Source organism: Oncorhynchus clarkii, chromosome 33 (assembly GCF_045791955.1).
Source record: "Oncorhynchus clarkii lewisi isolate Uvic-CL-2024 chromosome 33, UVic_Ocla_1.0, whole genome shotgun sequence".
NCBI classification, from domain to species: Eukaryota; Metazoa; Chordata; class Actinopteri; order Salmoniformes; family Salmonidae; genus Oncorhynchus; species Oncorhynchus clarkii.
The window spans coordinates 20,517,229-20,541,614 of record NC_092179.1 but is presented as its reverse complement, the minus strand read 5'-3'; the positions used below and the strand labels follow the sequence as shown (position 1 = coordinate 20,541,614).

The following is a 24,386-nucleotide window of genomic DNA, read 5'->3' as shown; positions in this document are numbered from 1 at the left end:
TGCTGTTTGGAGCGGTCTCATACCACATTACAATTCTGTATCTACCTCTTATACTCTCCTCAGCACCTGGCCTGTATCTGTGGTCACAAAGGGAAATCTGTTTATAGGAAACAATTATTTTGCATGTCCTCCTAAACATCCCCATTTGAAAGTAAAATGTTATGTAAAAGGCATGCTGGAAATGTTCCCGGCATGCCTGGCTGGAAAGAAAGAAATGGAATGGTATCAAACGTGTATTACATTCACTCCATTCCCGCCGTTGTTATGAGTCATCCTCCCCTCAGCAGTCTCCCGTGATGCATACTATTCATATGGTATCTCTATCAGAAGGTGGAGATGGGGTCTGTCCATGGAGATGTCTTTTCTCTATAAAACCACCAGGTGGCAGAAATACAACTACAACTCAGGTGTTGCATACCCTTTTGATATTGTTTTATTCTGGGAATTAAAAACGTTTTAATTAATTATATTTGTACTGTAACCCTCATGGCTTGACGATGAAAATATATTATAACACCCTAGTAGCCTAATAATAACCGTATGCTATATCTCTTGAGGTTTCTCTTGGGGGTGAATAGCGTGTTTGCCTTGGTTTAGCTATATCTGTGTCAGAAGTGGGATGGCCCCAGTGTTCCCTATAATATTTTATACACAAGACAAGAAACAGTAAAGTACAGTACATTGTTTTCTCGCGTGATATCAAATGTCACTTACAGTATTAGGCATTTCCAAAGACCACAATATATTGACTCAAAGGTCAGTCTGGTATTTTGACAGAAAAAAAACAGGAAGTATTCGTGTAGCCAGCTGGTGGTAATTGTAGTTGAATGAGCAGAGCTCACTGTGGCAGTGAAGGACGGACGCCCTGAGACAGAGAAATGCGCGGTGGAACTGTTTTCAATTAAAACTATTTATGCCACGACGAGAGAAATAGCTTACACTGACTGAAAGTATAGGAATATAGTGGACTGGAGAAGCACACTCCTGGTCCTTTAAAAAAATATTTAATAAAAGTGTAAATCCAAGCGACCCGATAGCTTTCACACAAGGTCGTGTGTGGGTCTCGGGAGCACTAGGTCGCTTTTTATCCCTTGCATGTTGTTACTGTATATATTTGATATTTTTGAATCACTTGGGTCCAGAGGATTTGCTTGAGGATGGGGTGTACCCTGAGCACGGACGATAAAGCGGCGGTGGAGCGCAGTAAAATGATCGACAGGAATTTGCGGGACGACGGGGAGAAAGCCGCAAGAGAGGTCAAGCTACTGCTTCTCGGTAAGGGAAGTGGTTGTCCTTGCTTCGTCCCGCAACGTGATACATTGTGGGACGAAACAATGGTTATCCGTGAACTTCAATGACTGCAATATTATATGCGATTGCGACATTGTAACTAAATGTCAAACGCACTATTTACAGTGATATACAATTGGTCTGTATACATATAATGGCAACAATTTGAATTGAGAATTATTGCACGATTTCATACAATTCCGCATAGCAGACAAGCTGTCATGATCAAATTTAAAACATTGTCAACTTTTGCATAGACTACCTTGAAATCACAAAGCACATTGGCTACAGTGGATTGCCTAATTAACAAAAGTTGAAGAATAATTTCCGATTTAGCATATAGGCAGAAAAAAGGTTGTCCACGCTGGCTCATCAGTTCCAGCCTTCGGTGTGTCACCACCCATGCAGGCAGTTGCAACAAAGTACCCCTTTTGTTACGCTTATCCAGCAACACAAATGGTTTCTATGGGCCATATGCATTGGCTTAATCCTCCCAGTATTTGACACCTTGTCGCCTGTCAGCAGCATTGTGTTTGAATGCTAAGTCCAGCTGAGTGTATATGATGTTATCAATTTGGTATTTGGCCCAGAAACTGTTGGAATAAAGAATTGCAAGTGCTATACTACTATGTTCAAAACATTTTTGTTTGAGACTTAATCACCTTTTTTGCTACTTCAGGCATAGATGTAGGCTTTTTATGAGTCCACCATTGCTTAAAGAGGTCTAAATTAAACTTGAGGTTCTTTCTTACCGCTACCCTCATTGGTTGGTGGAATAGTGGATGGACTTATCCCTGAGCGTAGCCTGCTGCACAATGTGTTTTGCCTAAAATCATTTAAAACCGTGGACATTCCATTGACAAACAAACGAGCCCATTCCCTGGACAGAAACTAGTGCTTGTTTTTGAAATACTGCTCTACCATCCACTCCATTGGGGAAGAGAGCTCTAGACACGCATGTCATATAATATTTTCATGTTGAATATGGGTCACAAGGACTGGATGTGTCTTCTCTATTAATACGGGTATTCTTCACTGATGCCATGAGCAAGAACAGCTGTCCTGAAATGCCTGTATAACTGTAGGCCTGTATAACTGTAGGCCTGTATAACTGTAGGCCTGTATAACTGTAGGCCTGTCAGTAGATGGCTATGAAAGCTTTTGGTGAGGACATTGTCCCTGTTCTGTTTTTCTGCTATTTTCTTCTGGTTTTACATGTTGATATTTACCATTTATAAACTGGGTGGTTAGACCACTGAATGCTGATTGACCACGGGTATGACAAAACATTTATTTTTACTGTTCTAATTACGTTGGAAATCAGTTTATAATAGCAATAAGGCACTTCGGAGGTTTGTATGGTTATATGGTATAAACCTCTTCCTTGTTGTTGAGAACCAAGGCTACATTCATCTGTGTTGCTATGATTGATGAAACTGATTCGAAGCAAGTCTGGTCAAGTACTATGGCTGCAGGCTGCGACTTAGGTCTCCAAATATTCCTCTGAGTGAAATTATAAAGTTTGTGTAAAGTCAATCCCAGACCTGTGACATCCAATATTTTGAACTCTTTTGAAAATGGTCTCTCCCAGTATCATATACAGAACAAAAATATAAACACAACATGTAAAGTGACATTTTCCATACATACGCACAAAAAGCTTTTCTCTAAAATGTTTCTTACATCCCTATTAGTGAACATTTCTCCTTTGTCAAGACAATCCATCCATCTGACAGGTGTGGCATATCAATAAGCTGTATTAAACAACATGATCACTACACAGGTACACCTTGTGCAGGGGACAATAAAAGGACACTCTAAAATGTACAGTTTTGTCACACAACACAATCTCACAGATGTCTCAACTTTTGAGGGAGTGTGCAATTGGCATGTTTGACTGCAGGAACGTCCACCAGAGCTGTTGCCAGAGAATGTAATGTTAATTTCTCTACCATAAGCTGCCTCCAACAGTTTTAGATAATTTGGCAGTACATCCAACCGGCCTCATAACCGCAGACCATGTGTAACCATGGCAGCCCAGGCCCTCGACATCTGGCTTATTCACCTGCGGGGTAGTCTGAGACCAGCCACCTGGACAGCTGATGAAACGGTGGGTTTGTACAACACAATAATTTCTGCCCAAACTGTCAGAAACCGTCTCAGGGAAGCTCCTCTGCATGCTCGTCATCCTCACCACTTGACCTGACTGCAGTTTGGCGTTGTAACTGACTTCAGTTACAACGCCAGGCCGATTAATCGGTATCGGCTTTTTTGGTCCTCCAATAATCGGTATCGGCGTTGAAAAATCATAATTGGTCGACCTCTAACTGAGAGCATCTTGACTGACTGTGTCACTGCTTGGTATGGCAATAGCACCGCGCTCGATTGCATGGCGCTACAGAATCTCTATAGCAGGCGGTGTGACTCAAAGGCCAGGAAAATCATTAGACTCCAGCCACCCAAGCCATAGACTGTTTTCTCTGCATCCGCACGGCAAGCGGTGCCGGTGCATCGAGTCTGACACCAACGGGCTCCTGAAGAGTTTCTATCCCCAAGCCATACGACTGCTAAATGGTTAACAGAATGGATACACAGAATAAATGAGTTGACCCTGTCTATGCACACTCATAGGACTCGCACTTGCACGCACACTAACACTCCAACGCAGACACATCTATATGGACTACACACACGCGCGCACACACTTGCATACAATCATCATTTATGCTGCTGCTACTTTTTTAAATCATATCTCCTGATGCCTTGTCACCTTATTCCTAATAGTAATATGTCGTCGGACTTTGTCGGTTGGCAACAAACTTTAAGGTGTATTACCGCCACTGACTGGAGTGCGGACTGCAGTTCCTCTTTCAATCACCCACGTGGCTATATGCTCCTAAAAACCAATGAGGAGATGGGAGAGGTGGGACTTGCAGCATGTCAAAAATCTAACCAAGTTCATATGTACGTGTCAATTTATTTTGAAACGCAAGGTCAGCTTGTTAGAGTTTGCAAGTAGGGCATTTCACTGTACTTGTGCGCGTGACATTGAAACTTGTTTGCACGTTGGCACCCTGACCTGCTTCCTGTGTCAGCCATTCAGGTTGGTAACCAGGTAACACACGCAGCCTTGTCAGATGACCGTGAGATATGCTAATAGAGGAGCAACAGGAAGGAATGTTCTAGATCAGGTCTAAACCCTAACACTCATTATGAATTGAGAAGGTGTACTCATGGAGAGGAAAAAGATGTTTGGTTGCTGTTTGATTACATATTAGTCTCTTCAGTTACTATACTTCTGTCACAAAAGTCTCAATTCCTCTCATCTGCCTCCTAGTCGCCCCACTAAACATACTTTGTTTAATTACATCCTGGTCAAGAGGTCACAGCCATATCAGTGATGCTGATGGTGCATACATCGGCACAGGCAGCACCTCAGAAACGGTGGTGAATATTAACAATTAAATCACTTCAAGGACACCAAGCGTCAAACGTCTGTGTTTTACATTGTCAGCCCATCAACGCCACACAATGTCCATGTCTGTGCAGTGGACTTCATGGGGGGTGGCATACGGTAGGACGCACGCACGCATAAAACAATTGTTGCATTGTCCAGATGCATGTAAGCATTTAATTGGCCAGTGTATACCATGTGTATCCTGTACATGCGGCTAATATCACACACACACACACAGCACAGCACAATGAGCAGTCTGTCAGCAGAGTATACCAACATCCTGCTGTCAGAGGAACAATCATTTGTATGAGGAGTGCTATGAATGTTTGGGTGTATGCTGTCAAGTCTGTACAAGCAACATCTTGTCTATATTAGGCTGACTAAACCCAACCACGTTGGTGTCGAGGATTCTGTAGGTGTTCTATGTAACATTTTATGTAAAGCATTACGGGTAGGGCTTTATTTTACAGTACTAATGCTTACACTTGTATTTCCTGGATGTTTGATAGGAAACTGTCTTTCTTGTACTTCAAATAGTTCAACACATGGTGGTTAATTACCTGTTACCAAATGTGTAGCAATAACTTTCAAATAACCTAGGAATTGCTTGTTTGTTTATCACTGTATCTGCTATTTTACCATGTCATTCATCACATCTGGTGATTTCATGTAGGCCTACTGTAAACTGAAGTGCTTATGAATTGAGGAATTCAATAGCTTCCACTTCTCCAGCACCGTCCCGTTAGATCTACTACTGTTACTGGTCTCTTCCAGTAAAGTATCGGCCTCCATGGAGTTTGAGGAAACATTCTATTATCCATTGGCCTGGATGTGGGCAGATGAATCCAGCTGATTTAGCTACATGACTCCCTGATTGGTTAATTAATGCTACTGTAACTTCTTGGGTTCCCTTGTGAGTCACTCAGAGGCTCAACAGCTCCCGATGGTAACGAGGAAAAGAGAGAGGGATGGTGCCTGCTCAAGTCGCTAATGTGGTGCCGCTAATGTGGTTCCTGGAGAGTGAGCCAGGCCCAGCCGTAAGCCCGTTCAGCTCTGTCCCCTGTCTCTCAGCTGTGTCTCTCGCTCCCTCTCAGCCGTGTCTCTCGCTCCCTCTCAGCCGTGTCCCTCGCTCCCTCTCAGCCCGTGTCCCTCGCTCCCTCTCAGCCCGTGTCCCTCGCTCCCTCTCAGCCCGTGTCCCTCGCTCCCTGTTTACCAGGACAGCCTGGCCAGAGGACTGTATGTCCTGGCCAGCCTAACTGAAACCCAGGCAGGACAGGCCCTGGTTTCTTCTAGTGACCCAGACAGATAACCCCTCGGCTCAATTGAAAGCCCTCTTCAACTCCGTACCAGGCAGAGAGATCGGGGGAGAGAGAGAGTGGGAGGAACTCCAAAAGCTATTATCCCCACCCTAGTGTTATATAAAAGCTCCAACTAAATCATAATTTAAGATTAAAATACAACAGAGCTGTCATTTGGAATGAAGACCTGATTGTAGCCAATCCCACCACAACACTTTGAAAAACATTCCTTCATTGTTGACATGCATTCCATTCATGTCCTCTTTTCACTCTGTGGAAAACCACCGTGGGGCACTTTCTAGGAGAGATGGGTTGGATGGTTGGTGGGCTTTAGAAGTACTGTTCTATAAACGTCCATTTTGTTTGCAGGCCTCAACAATTTTTCTTAAAATACAGTCGTTTCCCAACTGCCAGAAAGCAGCTGCCTCACTGTGGTTTTGGTCTGGCTCTTTGATGGGTGTATCAAATTGTGGGTGGGTAACATGACTCTGTCTATCCGAGCCCATGAGGTCCACTTTTCTGTCTCTGCTTTCTCGAATGGCCCATGTGGCTCAAATCAGACTTTAAAGTTACTGGGGTGGGGCCACACCCCTATGACATCACTAGAGTTGAAGGATAGGGCAAGGTCAGTTAGGCAAACAAACGCTTCAGTCTGGACTGACTTAAAGAAATGTCATAAGGGAACAGTACCTTGGCGATATCATCCAATAATTATTCCTATGACTTGCTAGCATACATTTTGTTGACCCTATGCAGGGTTTTGTGTTCCATATTGAGAAATCAAGTGTGTCGGTCAGACAGTAAAACATATATCTAGAGGGAGGGTTCAGTGAACACACAACGGCCTGTAAAGAGGGTATGTTTATTCTAGATTGAGAGGCAGCCAGTCAGTGTGGTAGGGAGTGGAATGCTGTGTTGTGTCGCTGCCTTGGCACCGAGGCCATTAGCAGAAGGAGGGAGGTGACTTTACCTGCTGCCAATGCTGAGTGTCTGTGTGCGCGCACGTTTGTTTTTATGTGTGTTACAGTGCACGTGTGTCTGCTGTCTCGTAGTCCCTCTGGGGTTCTTAGTTTTTGGCTCCTGAGCAATGAGACATGTTAGTCCTCTCCTCTCTGGGGCCAGGACCACAGCAGTGACATGTAATTAAAACAATTTGTCCTCCGGTGAAAGCCATTCCATTAGGCTGAACAGTAGGAGGTACCTGCCTGGCACACTGTTAAAACACACACATTCTCTCACACACACTGTATCAGCATGCTCTAAGGCTCTGGAGAAAGGCTTGTCCACAGGAATTCACTTCTACATGTTGGTTTCAGGTTCTCTTCTGCGTTAGGGAAAGTTCCAGGCCCCTAAGTTTCACTTGCCACAACGAGAAGCCCTGACGTAGTGTGTGGGTGTGTGTGTGTGTGTGGTGCGGCGTGCATGTGCTCATTGTCTTGCTGTATTGCAATACTAGCTGGTTCTTGTGAGATGGGAAGGTTGGGTGTTACAGAAATAGCTTCCTCCTGGCAAATCTAATGGGTGTTAGTACAGTTCTGAATAAACAGTAAAGAACTTTAATCACACTAGTAGCAACAACATTGTATTAAAATGTGATATACTACTTTGGTAGTATATCAATGGCGTTTGTAATTACACAACATGAGTTGGGACTTTCTTATTCCACTACTGAACTTCTATAGAATTGGTAAGTAATACTAATGAGTAAAGTTTAGACTGACATGGCTACAGTTCCCCTTTTTCTGACTGTGTTTGTGTCCGAGCTGAGCAACCCCTATGGGAAGGGACTTAGCAAGCCCACGAAACAAGTGAAAACATCATGAGTTTGTTTACAGGGTCAACCCATATTTCCCAGTGGTCTGACTCTCCCTTAGTGGAAACGTCCTCCTCTTATGTCAAGGAGGAGGGGCCTGCCTTAGTCAATCTCCATGACACATCCTCTACTTATGTGTTATGGGGACATTGGGGACATTTTGGGGACATTTTCCTATCAATAATACATGCCCTGGCTGTGGAGATGAGCCATCGCTACACAACCGCCACCAACCCTCCTCAGGTGACCGTGTGGCGAGCGCTTTGGTACCGGACCCGGTTGCCATGGCAGTGTGACGGAGGCACGGAGCCCCTAGCAGCAGCCAGGTCCAAGCAACGCTTGTTCTGTGTTCCCTGCCTTTCTCATAGGAGTATTGCCAATCACCTCACCACCTCTCACTCATTGGATGCTAGCTTTAGTGTCCACCCTCCTGGCTCTTGTCCCCATGTGAGTGGTTTACACAGCCTATCAGTCAGTAATGTGTAATTTCAATATAGAAGGCTTGTACCATCTTGAAGTAACACAATATGCGCTCATAGGCCCTTTCAGGCAAACCCTGGTTACAACTAGGGATCGTTGTTTTTCTGGTGGTATAGCAAAGCTGACAACTAACTCATGTACAAAGACACAATGACCCGATTATTAACTGGTTGATAGCAGCGTTGTGTTGATAGTGTGTTAGTGGTTGCTGGGAACTTCTGCAGGCTGCATGCTTCACTGCTGTTAATGTAGATGATGAGGACTGTACTGCCTGTGATTTGGCCTTTGCAATAATACTGAGGATACTGTATTCACCTCTGTCCCTTCACTGTACTCCCACCGCACTCACTCTCACACACACACTCACTCATCACTCTGCACTCTGAATGTTACGGAGTTTTGCTATGGTGCTGTTCATTCAGTGATTCTTGCGATGCTGCCTGGGATGAGTCGTTGGTTCCTGCTGCAGTAGGTAGTTAGCGCTGCTGTCGAAATGTGCTCATAAAGGGAGCGGTGGGGAGGGTCAGTATTAGAGGTCGACCGATTAATCGGAATGGCCGATTTTTAATTAGGGCCGATTTCAAGTTTTCAAAAAAATCAGAAATCGGTATTTTTGGGCGCCGATTGTGCCAATTTTTTTTAAAATGTATACCTTTATTTAACTAGGCAAGTCAGTTAAGAACACATTCTTATTTTCAATGACGGCCGAGGAACGGTGGGTTAACTGCCTCGTTCAGGGGCAGAACAACAGATTTTCACCTTGTCAGCTCTGGGGATCCACTCTTGCAACTTTACAGTTAACTAGTCCAACGCTATAACCACCTGCCTCTCGTTGCACTCCACAAGGAGACTGCCTGTTACGCGAATGCAGTAGAAGCCAAGGTAAGTTGCTAGCTAGCAATAAACTTATCTTATAAAAAACAATCCATCAATCATAATCGCTAGTTACACATGGTTGATGATATTACTAGTTTATCTAGCGTGTCCTGTGTTGCATATAATCGATGCAACTCTGGGGGATGATTTAACAAAAGAGCATTTGCAAAAAAAGCACAATCGTTGGACGACTGTACCTAACCATAAACACCAATGCCTTTCTTAAAATCAATGCACAGAAGTATATATTTTTAAACCTGCATATTTAGCTACAAGAAATCCAGGTTAGCAGGCAATTTTAACCAGGTGAAATAGTGTCACTTCTCTTGCGTTCATTGCACGCAGAGTCAGTGTATATGCAACAGTTTGGGCTGCCTGGCTCATTGCGAACTAATTTGCCAGAATTTTACGTAATTATGACATAACATTGAAGGTTGTGCAATGTAACAGCAATATTTAGACTTAGGGATGCCACCTGTTAGATAAAATACGTAACGGTTCCGTATTTCACTGAAAGAATAAACGTTTTGTTTTCGAAATTATAGTTTACGGATTCGACCATATTAATGACCAAAGGCTCGTATTTCTGTGTGTTATGTTATAATTAAGTCTATGATTTGACAGAGCAGTCTGACTGAGCGATGGCAGGCAGCAGCAGGCTCGTAAGCATTCATTCAAACAGCACTTTAGTGCGTTTTGCCAGCAGCTCTTCGCAAGCACAGCGCTGTTTATGACTTCAAGCCTATTAGCCTAATGGCTGGTGTAACCAATGTGAAATGGCTAGCTAGTTAGCGGGGTGCGCTCATAGCATTTCAATCGTCACTCGCTCTGAGACTTGGAGTAGTTATTCCCCTTGCTCTGCAAGGGCCGCGGCTTTTGTGGAGCGATGGGTAACGCTGCTTCGAGTGTGGCTGTTGTCGATGTGTTCCTGGTTCGAGCCCAGGTAGGAGAGGGACGGGGCGAGGAGAGGGACGGAAGCTATACTGTTACACTGGCAATACTAAAGTGCCTATAAGAACATCCAATAGTCAAAGGTAAATTAAATACAAATGGTATAGAGAGAAATAGTCCTATAATTCCTATAATAACTACAACCTAAAAACCTCTTACCTTGGAATATTGAAGTCTCATGTTAAAAGGAACCACCAGCTTTCATATGTTCTCATGTTCTGAGCAAGGAACTTAAACGTTAGCTTTCTTACATGGCACATATTGCACTTTTACTTTCTTCTCCAACACTTTTGTTTTTGAGTTATTTAAACCAAATTGAACATGTTTTCATTATTTATTTGAGGCTAAATAGATTTTTGATGTATTATATTAAGTTAAAATAAGTGTTAATTCAGTATTGTTGTAATTGTCATTATTACAAATACATTTTTAAAAATTGGCCGATTTTAATCGGTATCGGCTTTTTTTGGTCCTCTAATTATCGGAATCGGCGTTGAAAAAAATCATAATTGGTCGACCTCTAGTCTGTATCAACCGGACGGCTGCAGAGCAACGCTGTGGGTCAGAGATGTCAATACAGAAACACAGGAAGGGAAATGATCAGTATGTTTGACCACCTCGGGGTTCTCCACTACGCTCCAATTAAAATGGGGTTGGATAATGGCCTGTAATGAGTAGCTCTTTACAATTTGACTTTTCTTTCTCAGTATGTTCGTCAGTGTAATCCCATAATCCCATAAAAAAAATGATTTTTTAAATACCAGGCAATCAACATTATGATCAGTGTTGGCTTGAAATTCCACTGCAGATTCGGAACACATCGCTCTTATCGCATAATTGCAATTAGTTCCATTATAAGCTGACTGGTTTGGTAAATGTGTTCTCTCTCTCAGGTGCTGGTGAGTCGGGGAAGAGCACAATAGTCAAGCAGATGAAGTGAGTATGTTCCTTCCATTCTTCCAGATGCCATATCTGCCACACCATCAAAACAAAGCATTGTTTTTGCCCTTCTGTGTGGACATTTCTCAGAAATGAGTCATTGTTATTGTCCTAGTGCCCCATTCAATTCAGATGCTGTAAACATTGTTACCTGGATAGTGTTGTTATCAATGTTCGTTTTTTTCTCCTGTCATTTTATGATGGAAAGGTTGCCATGGGGTTTGGGGTTATTGGTCTGCTATTTTTCTGTTATTTTTTTGCTGTTAATAAAAATGAACATGAACATGTTCTCACAAAAGTGTTGCTCAATGTTCCTCATGGTGACTGACTGACTGTGTTGTTCCTCATGGTGACTGACTGACTGTGTCGTGTTTCTCCATGTTCCTCATGGTGACTGACTGACTGTGTCGTGTTTCTCCATGTTCCTCATGGTGACTGACTGACTGTGTTGTTCCTCATGGTGACTGGCTGACTGTCGTTCCTCATGGTGACTGACTGACTGTGTCGTGTTTCTCCATGTTCCTCATGGTGACTGACTGTGTCGTTCCTCATGGTGACTGACTGACTGTGTCGTTCCTCATGGTGACTGACTGACTGTGTCGTTCCTCATGGTGACTGACTGACTGTGTCGTTCCTCATGGTGACTGACTGACTGTGTTGTTCCTCATGGTGACTGGCTGACTGTGTCGTTCCTCATGGTGACTGGCTGACTGTCGTTCCTCATGGTGACTGACTGACTGTGTCGTTCCTCATGGTGGCTGGCTGACTGTGTCGTTCCTCATGGTGACTGACTGACTGTGTTGTTCGTCATGGTGGCTGGCTGACTGACTGTTTCTCATAGTGGTTGACTGTAGTTGTGTTGCTCCATGTTCCTCATGGTGGTTGACTGTAGTTGTGTTGCTCCATGTTCCTCATGGTGACTGACTGACTGTAGTTGTGTTCCTTATGGTGGTTGACTGTAGTTGTGTTGCTCCATGTTCCTCGTGGTGGATGACTGTAGTTGTGTTCCTCATGGTGGCTGACTGTAGTTGTGTTCCTAATGGTGTCTGACTGTAGTTGTGTTCCTCATGGTGGCTGACTGTAGTTGTGTTCCTTATGGTGGTTGACTGTAGTTGTGTTGCTCCATGTTCCTCATGGTGACTGACTGACTGTAGTTGTGTTCCTTATGGTGGTTGACTGTAGTTGTGTTGCTCCATGTTCCTCATGGTGGTTGACTGTAGTTGTGTTGCTCCATGTTCCTCATGGTGGTTGACTGTAGTTGTGTTGCTCCATATTCCTCATGGTGGTTGACTGTAGTTGTGTTGCTCCATGTTCCTCATGGTGGTTGACTGTAGTTGTGTTGCTCCATGTTCCTCATGGTGGTTGACTGTAGTTGTGTTGCTCCATGTTCCTCATGGTGGTTGACTGTAGTTGTGTTGCTCCATGTTCCTCATGGTGGTTGACTGTAGTTGTGTTGCTCCATGTTCCTCATGGTGGTTGACTGTAGTTGTGTTCCTCATGGTGACTGACTGACTGTAGTTGTGTTGCTCCATGTTCCTCATGGTGGTTGACTGTAGTTGTGTTGCTCCATGTTCCTCATGGTGGTTGACTGTAGTTGTGTTGCTCCATGTTCCTCATGGTGGTTGACTGTAGTTGTGTTGCTCCATGTTCCTCATGGTGGTTGACTGTAGTTGTGTTGCTCCATGTTCCTCATGGTGGTTGACTGTAGTTGTGTTGCTCCATGTTCCTCATGGTGGTTGACTGTAGTTGTGTTCCTCATGGTGACTGACTGACTGTAGTTGTGTTGCTCCATGTTCCTCATGGTGGTTGACTGTAGTTGTGTTGCTCCATGTTCCTCATGGTGGTTGACTGTAGTTGTGTTGCTCCATGTTCCTCATAGTGGTTGACTGTAGTTGTGTTGCTCCATGTTCCTCATGGTGGTTGACTGTAGTTGTGTTGCTCCATGTTCCTCATGGTGGTTGACTGTAGTTGTGTTGCTCCATGTTCCTCATGGTGGTTGACTGTAGTTGTGTTGCTCCATGTTCCTCATGGTGGTTGACTGTAGTTGTGTTGCTCCATGTTCCTCATGGTGGTTGACTGTAGTTGTGTTGCTCCATGTTCCTCATGGTGGTTGACTGTAGTTGTGTTGCTCCATGTTCCTCATGGTGGTTGACTGTAGTTGTGTTGCTCCATGTTCCTCGTGGTGGTTGACTGTAGTTGTGTTGCTCCATGTTCCTCGTGGTGGTTGAATGTAGTTGTGTTGCTCCGTGTTCCTCATGGTGGTTGACTGTAGTTGTGTTGCTCCGTGTTCCTCATGGTGACTCACTGACTGTAGTTGTGTTGCTCCTCATGGTGGTTGACTGTAGTTGTGTCCTCCATCCCGTGTGTCAGGATCATCCACGAGGCAGGCTACTCGGAGGAGGAGTGTAAACAGTACAGGGCTGTGGTCTACAGCAACACCATCCAGTCCATCATCGCTGTCATCAGAGCCATGGGACGACTCAAGATCGACTTTGGAGACGCCGCCAGAGCCGTGAGTGGGCTAGAGATGATGATGGATTGCATTTATCAAAGCCTTCTGACTAAAACTATAAACACACCCAATCACATGCCCAACGCTGATGATGCCATGGCAGTATTATTAATGCTATTGATGGTAGGGATGATTTTCACAGTGGAACTGATGGGGACGATTTGATGGTAATAGTGATGGTTGTGCTGACGGACTGCTCTCTCCCAGGATGATGCGAGACAGCTGTTTGTGCTGGCGGGGTCGGCAGAGGAAGGCTTCATGACGGCGGAGCTGGCCGGGGTCATCAAACGCCTGTGGAAGGACGGAGGGGTACAGGCCTGCTTCAGCCGCTCACGAGAGTACCAGCTCAACGACTCTGCAGCATAGTGGGTCACACACACACACACCACCTTGTCCTGCTCACACAGTCTGCTCAGCTTGGTCTGACACACACACACACACACAGCTCCTGCAGTTCCTCTTCCTCCCTAATTCTCATTCCTCTGCAATAACCAAAGGCCTTGAGCAGTCCATTTATTACAGATGCCCGCCCACTCTCTGGCAGACATATCTCTACCGCCTACAGTCCAGTCTGCTTGGTGTTTCAATCTTGAGTGAGACTGTCAATATTTGTTTTGTGTGGGGGTGTCACCCCTGTAGTAGGACTGTAACACACAGGTTGCAGCATGTCTGCTGATTCCTTAACCTTAGCATTTATCTCATGTAGCTGTCTAACAGCAGATTGGCCAGGGCTGTTGTGTTTACCAAACCCTGGTAGCAAAACACCACAGACAGCAGAGCTAGAAAACATGTCCAAATCCCTTTGTCAGTGGGCAGCGTTTGAGCTCAACTCCCTCAGTTCAGTTGTTTTTTTTCTGAAGTGGTTGTTCTTTTTTCGTCTGCATTGTGCCACAGCCTTTCCATTAGCCAATGAAGTCACCAGAGGGGCAACCCCTGCGCTGTGTCATGAGAAACCCCTCCACCTTGTTTTGGAACGGAACAGACGTCATCGATTGGCTCTCTGGCCTCAAGTGCCGTAGCTGCTGGCCATTTCCAAATCAATACCCAGAATCCTTTTGGCCAGGACTACCACACACACACACACCTACCCACACCCACCCACACCCACAGACCAGCGTCACGTAGCCTGCCGACCGGCCTCCACAGCGAGGCTGCTGACCCGATCTCTGCTGTTTGTTTGGGTTAAAACACCTGTGCTGAGTAGTGTGTCATTACTGCTGCCGTGATCTTTTGGAAGAGTAATACAGGGTAGAGTGTTTGATGTGTGGGGGGTTCTACTGTAGATTTACTGTTGAGGAGGGGGCAGGTGTGTGCGACAAGTCCAGAACTGAGCCCTATGTGGACTATTTTTGGAAAGATTGGCTTATAGGGACCTTTCTGGGGGGCACTGATAGTGTGGAAGAGTTGGAAAAATGTCACTTGTTTTAACCAGTTCAAGAAATAGAAGCAGACATGGTTCATGGCCAAACAAGATTTGTTTATTATTTGAATAGATTATTGTCCTATTGTTCCATTGATGTATGTGAATTGGATGCATTGACTCCCATCTAAACATTTTCTCTCTCTTCCCCTCCCCCAGTTACTTAAACGATTTGGACAGGATATCCCAAGCCACCTATATCCCGACCCAGCAGGATGTCCTGAGGACCAGAGTCAAAACCACAGGCATTGTGGAGACACATTTCACCTTCAAGGACCTCCACTTTAAGTGAGCACTTCCTCCAAATCCCTTTTTAAGTGTAGTCATATTCCCTACTTTAAACAGGATAACTCAATCTACTTCCCTACTGTGCCTATTGAATCTCTCAAACCCATAGAAATGTCCTTAGTCCAGTGGTTTCATTGTGACTGGATGACAGAGCTGACCATACGACATCAGCAGTGAATCATATCTGTTCTAGAATTCCATTGGCTGATGCCAGAGAGGAAAGGGGAACGGTTGGCTCACTGGTCAATACCCATATTTCCAGTGTTGGGGATTAGTGAACTACATGTAGTTCAACTAGTAATTGAACTGCATTTTACGGTAGCTTGGTGGTAGTTCTACTAAATTCAAATCTAGGTTGTGTTTTCTGTAGTTAACTGTCTTACTGTGTAGTGGTGTAGCTAACTACTGGAACTACACACTACTTCTTTACCATGTAGTGGTGTAGCTAACTACTGGAACTACACACTACTTCTTTACCATGTAGCGGTGTAGCTAACTACTGGAACTGCACACTACTTCTTTACCATGTAGCTTTGTAGCTAACTACTGGAACTACACTACTTCTTTACCATGTAGTGGTGTAGCTAACTACTGGAACTACACACTACTTCTTTTGCAAAAAGAGAAAATAATACCTGCCTAATTGTCACTTGAAACAGTTTTTTTGTGATAAATAGGCTAAATTACATATTAAAAGTAACTTTAGTTAAGAAAATTATATTTTCCTTAATGAAAGCATTAGTGTAGCTTAACTTCTTCCAGTGTGAAGTAATTGGTAGCTTGGTAAACTATATTTTCAGAGTAGCTTCCACAACATTGCATATTTAGTTGTTTTATCACGTCTGTCCCCCACTCCACATGCTAGTTGAATAGCAAGCCCTTTAAAAATGCTCTTCCTCAACAGTTTGTTCAGCCAAGCCACTCAGTGCAACTCAACAGAGAACTATGTGGAGCCATTCCAATGCAAACCATATCTAAGTACATTAGAGTCCCACAGCCGTCTGTGTGCCAATGGGTGGAAACTGGCTCACAAACCATATCTAAGTACATTAGAGTCCCACAGCCGTCTGTGTGCCAATGGGTGGAAACTGGCTCACAAACCATATCTAAGTACATTAGAGCCCCACAGCCGTCTGTGTGCCAATGGGTGGAAACTGGCTCATTCTTAGGGTATGTTCCCTTGGGTTGAGTTAATGTGTTACACAGCTCAAAGTGCAAATTGTTAAGGGTATTAACAAGAATGTTATTTAAAATACAAAAACATTACATTTAACAAAGTTTATGCATTTATACCCCACAAAAAAATCTGAAACAATTATACCCTCCCTTCTAAATATTTTATTATGTGTTGAGCATTTCTACTGTGTACCATCTCTCCACAACACAGAAAAGCCTCCAAAAAAATACAAATGCATGTATTCTCTGTCATTTCCATCTGGTGGCCTGTTTAACCATCTAACACTTAAACCCATGTTTTCCCTAGTGGCCAATGGCCAATAAAGTTGTTTGTCTTGTGTGCGACGTGCATGGAAACATGCTCCGTTTACATTGTCTGGTGCATTATCCTCCACTTCCTCCTCAGGATGTTTGATGTTGGAGGTCAGAGGTCAGAGAGGAAGAAGTGGATCCACTGCTTCGAGGGTGTCACTGCCATCATCTTCTGTGTGGCGCTCAGCGACTATGACCTGGTGCTGGCTGAGGATGAGGAGATGGTGAGTTCCTGTCCAACCAATGGACATGAAATAAGTGTACATGTACAGTACCAGTCAAAAGTTTGGAAACACCTACTCATTCAAGGGTTTCTTTATTTTTACTATTTTCTACATTGTAGAATATCAGTGAAGACATCAAAACAATGGAATCATGTAGTAACCAAAAAAGAGTTAAACAAATCTAAATACGTATATTTTAGATACTTCAATGTAGCCACCCTTTGCCTTGATGACAGCGTTGTACACTCTTGGCATTCTCTTAACCAGCTTCACTTGGAATGCTTTTCCAACAGTCTTTAAGGAATTCCCACATATGCTGAGCACTTGTTGGCTCAAAGGACAAATTTCCACAGTCTAATGTCCATTGCTCGTGTTTCTTGGCCCAAGCAAGTCTCTTCTTATTGGTGTCCTTTAGTAGTGGTTTCTTTGCAGCAATTTGACCATGAAGGCCCGATTTCACAGTCTCCTCTGAACAGTTGATGTTGAGATGTCTGTTACTTGAACTCTGTGAAGCATTTATTTGGATTGCAATTTCTGAGGCTAGTAACTCTAATAAACTTATCCTCTGCAGCAGAGGTAACTCTGGGCCTTCCTTTCCTGTGGCAGTTTCATCATAGTGTTTGATGGTTTTTGCGACTGCACTTGAAGAAACTTTCGAAGTTCTTGAACTTTTATGGATTGACTGACCTCCATGTCTTAAAGTAATGATGGTCTATCGTTTCTCTTTGCTTATTTGAGCTGTTCTTGCCATATAATGGATTTGGTCTTTTACCAAATAGGGCTATCTTCTTTATACCACCCCTACCATGTCACAACACAACTGATTGGTCCAAACACATTAAGAAGGAAAGAAAATCCACAAATTAACTTTTCACAAGCCACACCTGTTAATTGAAATGCATTCTAGGTGAACACCTCATGAAGTTGGTTGAGAAAATGCCAAGAATATGCAAAGCTATCAAAGCAAAGAGTCCCTACTTTGAAGAATCTCAAATATAAAATATGTTTTGATTTGTTTAACACTGTTTTGTTTACTACGTGATTCCATATGTGTTATTTCATAGTTTTGATGTCTTCACTATTATTTTGTAAGGAAAACTCTGGAATGAGTAGGTGAGTATGTCCAAACGTTTGACTGGTATTGTGTATCTGTATGAAACCAGCCAAGTCCTGAACAAAATATAATATTTACTTTGAAAATGCATTTTAGTCCTGGACTAAGCTTCATTCTGGTCCAAACAAACACTGAGTCCAAACATGTTTCTGAGTATATCTCGATAGTCTAAATAGGCTTTCTCTCCTCAACTCCTTTCCTTCATCTGCACTGATCTGAAAACATAGGATAAAGCAATATGGTGGCCGTCCTAGCAGGTGTTTGCTTTCACCTGTCCCGTTTTTCCACATCAGTGCAGGGTAGCCTAGTGGTTAGAGCGTTGGACTAGTAACCGGAATGTTGCAAGTTCAAACCCCGAGCTGACACGGTACAAATCTGTCGTTCTGCCTCTGAACAGGCAGTTAACCCACTGTTCCTAGGCCGTCATTGTAAATAAGAATTTGTTCTTAACTGACTAGCCAAGTTAAATAAAGGTAAAAAAAAAAAAAATGAAGGCCTGTAGCTCGAAACCCCACAAAAACCATTGTCCAATGTTGCCGTTTTCTCTCCCCAGAACCGGATGCACGAGAGCATGAAGCTGTTTGACTCCATATGCAACAACAAGTGGTTCACAGACACCTCCATCATCCTCTTCCTTAACAAGAAAGACCTGTTTGAGGAGAAGATCAAGAAGAGTCCTCTAACTATCTGTTACCCAGAATACGCAGGTACAGTAACACAGCCAACCAGCCATGGTAGACTGTCTATTGAATGATTGGTGATGAGTGTGTGACTTATCACTGGAGTTGTCTGTACATTTTCTATGATTTCTTTGTCATTTGCACAACTGAACAAATAGAACTGAATGTCTCCATGAGTGGAAAGAGGATCTCATATCAACATATAGCGCCGGTAATATAGTTACTGATCATATTCAGATGGTATGTTCCACCGCATCAGTGTTGTGACAGGAGACGTTCAACAGACATTAGTCACTTCTACCTTTTTTAAAGAGACCAACGAGAACAACACAAATAGCGGAAAGCCAGGAGGCAGGACATAGTGTTTCTCTATCACCTGTTCCTCCATAACACCACAGGGAGGATATCCCATTTCAACACAGTTCCCATGTGGTCACTTCCTGTGTAATTGTGTTGTCTATACTGGGGAGTATAAGAAATGTTGATCTTTTGTTTCATGGTTGGTTTCTTATTTTATTTTGTATGGATGACATATGCTTGTTGTGAACAGTTGAAGTCGGAAGTTTAAATACACCTTAGCCAAATTCCTGACATTTAATCCTCGTAAAAAAATCCCTGTCTTAGGTCAGTTAGGATCACCACTTTATTTTAAGAATGTGAAATGTCAGAATAATAGTGTAGAGTGATTTTTATTTCAGCTTTTATTTCTTTCATCACATTCCCAGTGGGTCAGAAGTTTACATACACTCAATTAGTATTTGGTAGCATTGCCTTTAAATTGTTTAACTTGGGTCAAACATTTCGGTAGCCTTCAATAAGCTTCCCACAATAAGTTGGGTGAATTTTGGCTCATTCCTCCTGACAGAGCTGGTGCAACTGAGTCAGGTTTGCAGGCCTCCTTGCTCACACATGTTTTTTCAGTTCTGCCCACAAATGTTCTATTGGATTGAGGACAGGGCTTTGTGGTGGCCACTCCAATACCTTGACTTTGTTGTCCTTAAGCCATTTCGCCACAACTTTGGAAGTATGCTTGGGGTCATTGTCCATTTGGAATACACAAATGCGACCAAGTTTTAGCTTCGTGACTGATGTCTTGAGATGTTGCTTCAATATATCCACATAATTTTCCTGCCTCATGATGCCATCTATTTTGTGAATCGCACCAGTCCCTCCTGCAGCAATGCACCCCCACAACATGTTGCTACCACAGTCATGCTTCACGGTTGGGATGGTGTTCTTCAGCTTGCAAGCCTCCCCGTTTTCCTCCAACATAACAATGGTCATTATGGCCAAACAGTTCTATTTTTGTTTCATCAGACCAGAGGACATTTCTCCAAAAAGTATGATCTTTGTCTCCATGTGCAGTTGCAAACCGTAGTCTGGCTTTTTTATGGCGGTTTTGGAGCAGTGGCTTCTTCCTTGCTGAGCAGCCTTTCAGGTTATGTCGATATAGGACTCATTTTACTGTGGATGTAGATATTTTTGTACCTGTTTCCTCCAGCATCTTCACAAGGTCCTTTGTTGTTGTTCTGGGGATTGATTTGTACTTTTTGCACCAAAGTACGTTCATCTCTAGGAGACAGAACGCGTCTCCTTCCTCAGCGGTATGACAGCTGCGTGGTCCCATGGTGCTTATACTTGCGTACTATTGTTTGTACAGATGAACGTGGTACATTCAGGCGTTGGAAATTGCTCCCAAGGATGAACCAGACTTGTGGAGGTCTACAATTTCTTTCTGAGGTCTTGGCTGATTTCTTTTGATTTTCCCATGATGTCAAGCAAAGAGGCACTGAGTTTGAAGGTAGGCCTTGAAATACATCCACAGGTACACCTCCAACTGACTCAAAAGATGTCAATTAGGCTATCAGAAGCTTCTAAAGCCATGACATAATTTTCTGAAATTTTCCAAGCTGTGTAAAGGCACAGTATGTAAACGTCTGACCCACTGGAATTCTCATACAGTGAAATCATCTGTCTGTAAGCAATTGTTAGAAAGATGACTTGTGTCATGCACAAAGTAGATGTCCTAACCGACTTGCCAAAACTATAGTTTGTTAACAATACATTTGTGGAGTGGTTGAAAATCGAGTTTTAATGACTCCAACCTATGTGTATGTAAACTTCCGACTTCAACTGTATGTACTGTCTTAACTATGGGATGAATTCTAACTTGCTCTTCAATTATCACTTAGTCTCCTATTAACATCAATTCATGACATAGTGAGAATGACTGAAGCAGAGGTTGGGATTCATCCCTTATGAGGAACACCATTACAAATGTGGGGGTTTTCTTGTCTTGTGGCCAGGCTCCAACACATACGAGGAAGCTGCGGCCTACATCCAGTGTCAGTTTGAGGACCTGAACAAGAGGAAGGACACCAAGGAGATCTACACCCACTTCACCTGCGCCACCGACACCAAGAACGTGCAGTTTGTCTTCGACGCCGTCACTGACGTCATCATCAAGAACAACCTGAAGGACTGTGGACTCTTCTAAGACCTGGATTTCATCGATGGAGGTTTTCTGGTGAGCCCACCTTTTTTTGTTCCCTTTCTCCATCAGTCTCTCCCTCTCTCTCCCTTCTCTATGTGCAACATAGCCCTGCCTACGCACTACAGACTTGTGAACTTGTGTTCGTATGTGTAGAGTGCTGGGGGATCGATGTTGGCGCTACATGGTTGAGGGCACATGTCTGACTGGTGGCTGCCATGAGTGCTCACAGTGCCAGTGTGCTAAACTAGTATGCTAGCTTTCCCAGATGGTGAGAGTTATCCTCAGGAGCTCTTGTTGTCGTGTGTATCTCTACCTTCTGAAGACTGGCATCCAACTTCAAACGTTTTAGAATCAATTGACGTTTGAATTGCGCTGCTTCCAGGCTGCATTTGAGATGCAGTTTAACCCTTTCATTATCAACTACTTGTTAAATCTAATCATCTGAAATCAAGGCCCTCTGGAGTCTATTCGGGAGTCTAGTTAGATGCTCTGCTTCATTAATATGTTTGGGGGATGATCATGGCATGGTCAAACAATATTTTCAGGATATTTGAATGGAACGGCCTTTTGTACTGCCAGGCATACAATAAGATCTAATGGTGTGTCTTCCTCTCTTTCTCTCTCTAGGCGGTGAAAAGCCTGCATAATGTGCATTTTCGGGGAGAAGATCAGGAGAATCTGAGTGGGGAGAATCAATTATGGACCATTGCTGTACTGTATTCCACTTTTATTGGATTTATTTATGTTTTTATCTTGGAACATTTTGAATTTGTGTTTAAACATTTGTGTTGGATGTTTGTCATTGTAAAATCATTTTCACACTTCTTTTTTGGAAGAAGCTTGTTTTATTTAGTTTGTTCCTTTTTTATGCCCTCTGGAAAAGGAAGCTTGTTTTATTTAGTTTGTTCCTTTTTTATGCCCTCTGGAAAAGGAAGCTTGCCTTTTGGTGGAAATATTCATTTTCTCCCTCCCCAATTGTTAGGGGAAAAGGATTTGATTTGAGCTCAGTTTGTTGGTACTGTGCCTTTGCATGTCCTTTTCTCTGCGGTCACTGACCAAATTGCTAGTTTTTTTGCCTGCTAAAATTGTTCCAACATAAAAGGTGAAACGTTTCCTTAGGGATATTAACAATCTTTTGTGCACATTCCCAACCAATTTAGTGACGGAATTCCCCATGGTCCAAAGGTGTGTTTGTGTGTGTCTCGATGGTGACCAACGCAGCCCCGCCCACAGGCTGCCCCATACTGACAAAGGGATGTGGTTTTTAACAGTACACCATATCAAATGTGTATCCAATATGAACCCTAGCTAGGTCAAGGAGCTTACGTTATGCTGTGGAATTAAAGAACAGCTAAACCGGAGTAATATTTTACTGTATATTTTAAGATTTATTTAAGGAGATTTCGGGGACTTGGTCTCTGCGATCACTGCAGAATCACAATTGTAAAGCAAAGTAAAAATGGATGGGGAACAAACACATGGTTATGGTCTGTAAGCAGCCACAGCTGTTTGTGTGTTCTCCAACAGACGGGGAGCCTTTGTACACTAATTCCCTTATTTTGCTAATAAAACCCTTTATAAACCATTCAGTGAACCTGGCGTCTTCAGTGCTCTCCTGAGTTGCAGTTGGTGAAAATGGGGAGGGAGTCAACTTACTGCAGGTGAGATTGAGCATTTCCTCTGGTCACCCTCATCTATTCATCCTTATGTCATGTAGTCACCCTCATCTATTCATCCTTGTGTCATGTAGTCACCCTCATCTATTCATCCTTGTGTCATGTAGTCACCCTCATCTATTCATCCTTGTGTCATGTAGTCACCCTCATCTATTCATCCTTGTGTAGTCATCATTTTTCTGTTTTACCATCCTGTTTCTTTATGCCATGTTGATGTCACAGCTTGCTGGGGAAAACCCCAAAATGTATCCTTCTGTTTAACTGTAGTTTTACTTCACAAGGTGTGACACACTTCACTGTGAAACAGTGGTATAACGGGAGTGATTTTCCCACCATGCTAATTCCCTATGTCTTTGTTCCTTAACTTTTGTTACTTTAACGTAGCGTTAAATATTTTAATTTCAAGTGTTTCTTGAGTGTTTGGCACAAATGCATACAAAACACATCACATCATAGTGTGTGTGATCAAGGAAACTGGCAAACTGGAGACAATTCTCCTTGTCTCTAGATTATTCTCCTCTGGTGGCATTTCCCTGTCTGTTTGAATATACAGCTGTATGGAGTGTGGCACTGCTGTTGTTTGTTGGGTGTTGAATGATTGACAGCCTGTTGTCATTGGGTTGTGGGTGACTTGAGGAGAGGCAGAGTCTGGTCAGTGGCCATGGTGACATGTTTGATCATAATGACATAAAAAAATCACTATTCCATTATCTTGTTTCTCTAATCTCATTAGCCAGATTACCCTGCAGAGCTATTGTTGGTTTAGGTTTTTTGGGGAAATGAAACGCTTTCATGTAGTTTACAGGTTCTTTACAACCTTTCAGGGAGTTTACAGGTTCTTTACAACCTTTCAGGGAGTTTACAGGTTCTTTACAACCTTTCAGGGAGTTTACAGGTTCTTTATAACCTTTCAGGGAGTTTACAGGTTCTTTATAACCTTTTCAGGAAGTTTACAGGTTCTTTATAACCTTTCAGGGAGTTTACAGGTTCTTTATTACCATTCAGGGAGTTTACAGGTTCTTTTATAACCTTACAACTCAGAACAGCCTGTCATGAGAGACAAGGTTCTCTATGGTGAATCTCCTCAGTAACCTCCCACTGGGGGCTCACTGGTGGAATCAATTTCCAACATTTCAATGAAATTACGTTGAACCAACATTGAATAGACATTGAATTGACGTGTGTGAGAGACACCTATTCAGTTCCCATATCGTGTGAACTTGTTCAGATTATCTGATACATATTTGTATTGGTCATAGATGTTATCCCAGATACACTTTTTGCAATGTAAATGAGTTGGCACTTTCCATAGGCATAGACCACTACTGCCCACTTCTATGACACACTCTTGTAAGTTCCCATATCCCAAGTCAGATCTGGGCACCT

The 24,386-nt window shown here is 43.2% G+C and overlaps 1 protein-coding gene across 2 annotated transcripts; it reads left to right on the top strand.

Annotated features, from left to right (window-relative positions):
• The first annotated feature begins 592 nt into the window (after nt 1-592).
• Nucleotides 593-23,706, top strand: LOC139392631 (guanine nucleotide-binding protein G(i) subunit alpha-1). 2 transcript variants are annotated; one of them, XM_071140742.1, is made up of 9 exons: nt 593-1,275; nt 11,059-11,101; nt 13,475-13,616; nt 13,824-13,981; nt 15,196-15,324; nt 16,907-17,036; nt 18,704-18,857; nt 21,137-21,357; nt 21,952-23,706. In XM_071140742.1, the coding sequence occupies exons 1-8, from the start codon at nt 1,158-1,160 to the stop codon at nt 21,325-21,327; spliced, it is 1,065 nt and encodes a 354-aa protein (XP_070996843.1). In that variant the 5' UTR covers nt 593-1,157; the 3' UTR covers nt 21,328-21,357; nt 21,952-23,706. The 2 variants fall into 2 exon arrangements, with proteins under 2 accessions (XP_070996843.1, XP_070996844.1); XM_071140743.1 differs by lacking the exon at nt 593-1,275 and adding an exon at nt 1,661-1,678 and having other exon boundaries at nt 21,952-22,909.
• Nucleotides 23,707-24,386: the final 680 nt, after the last annotated feature.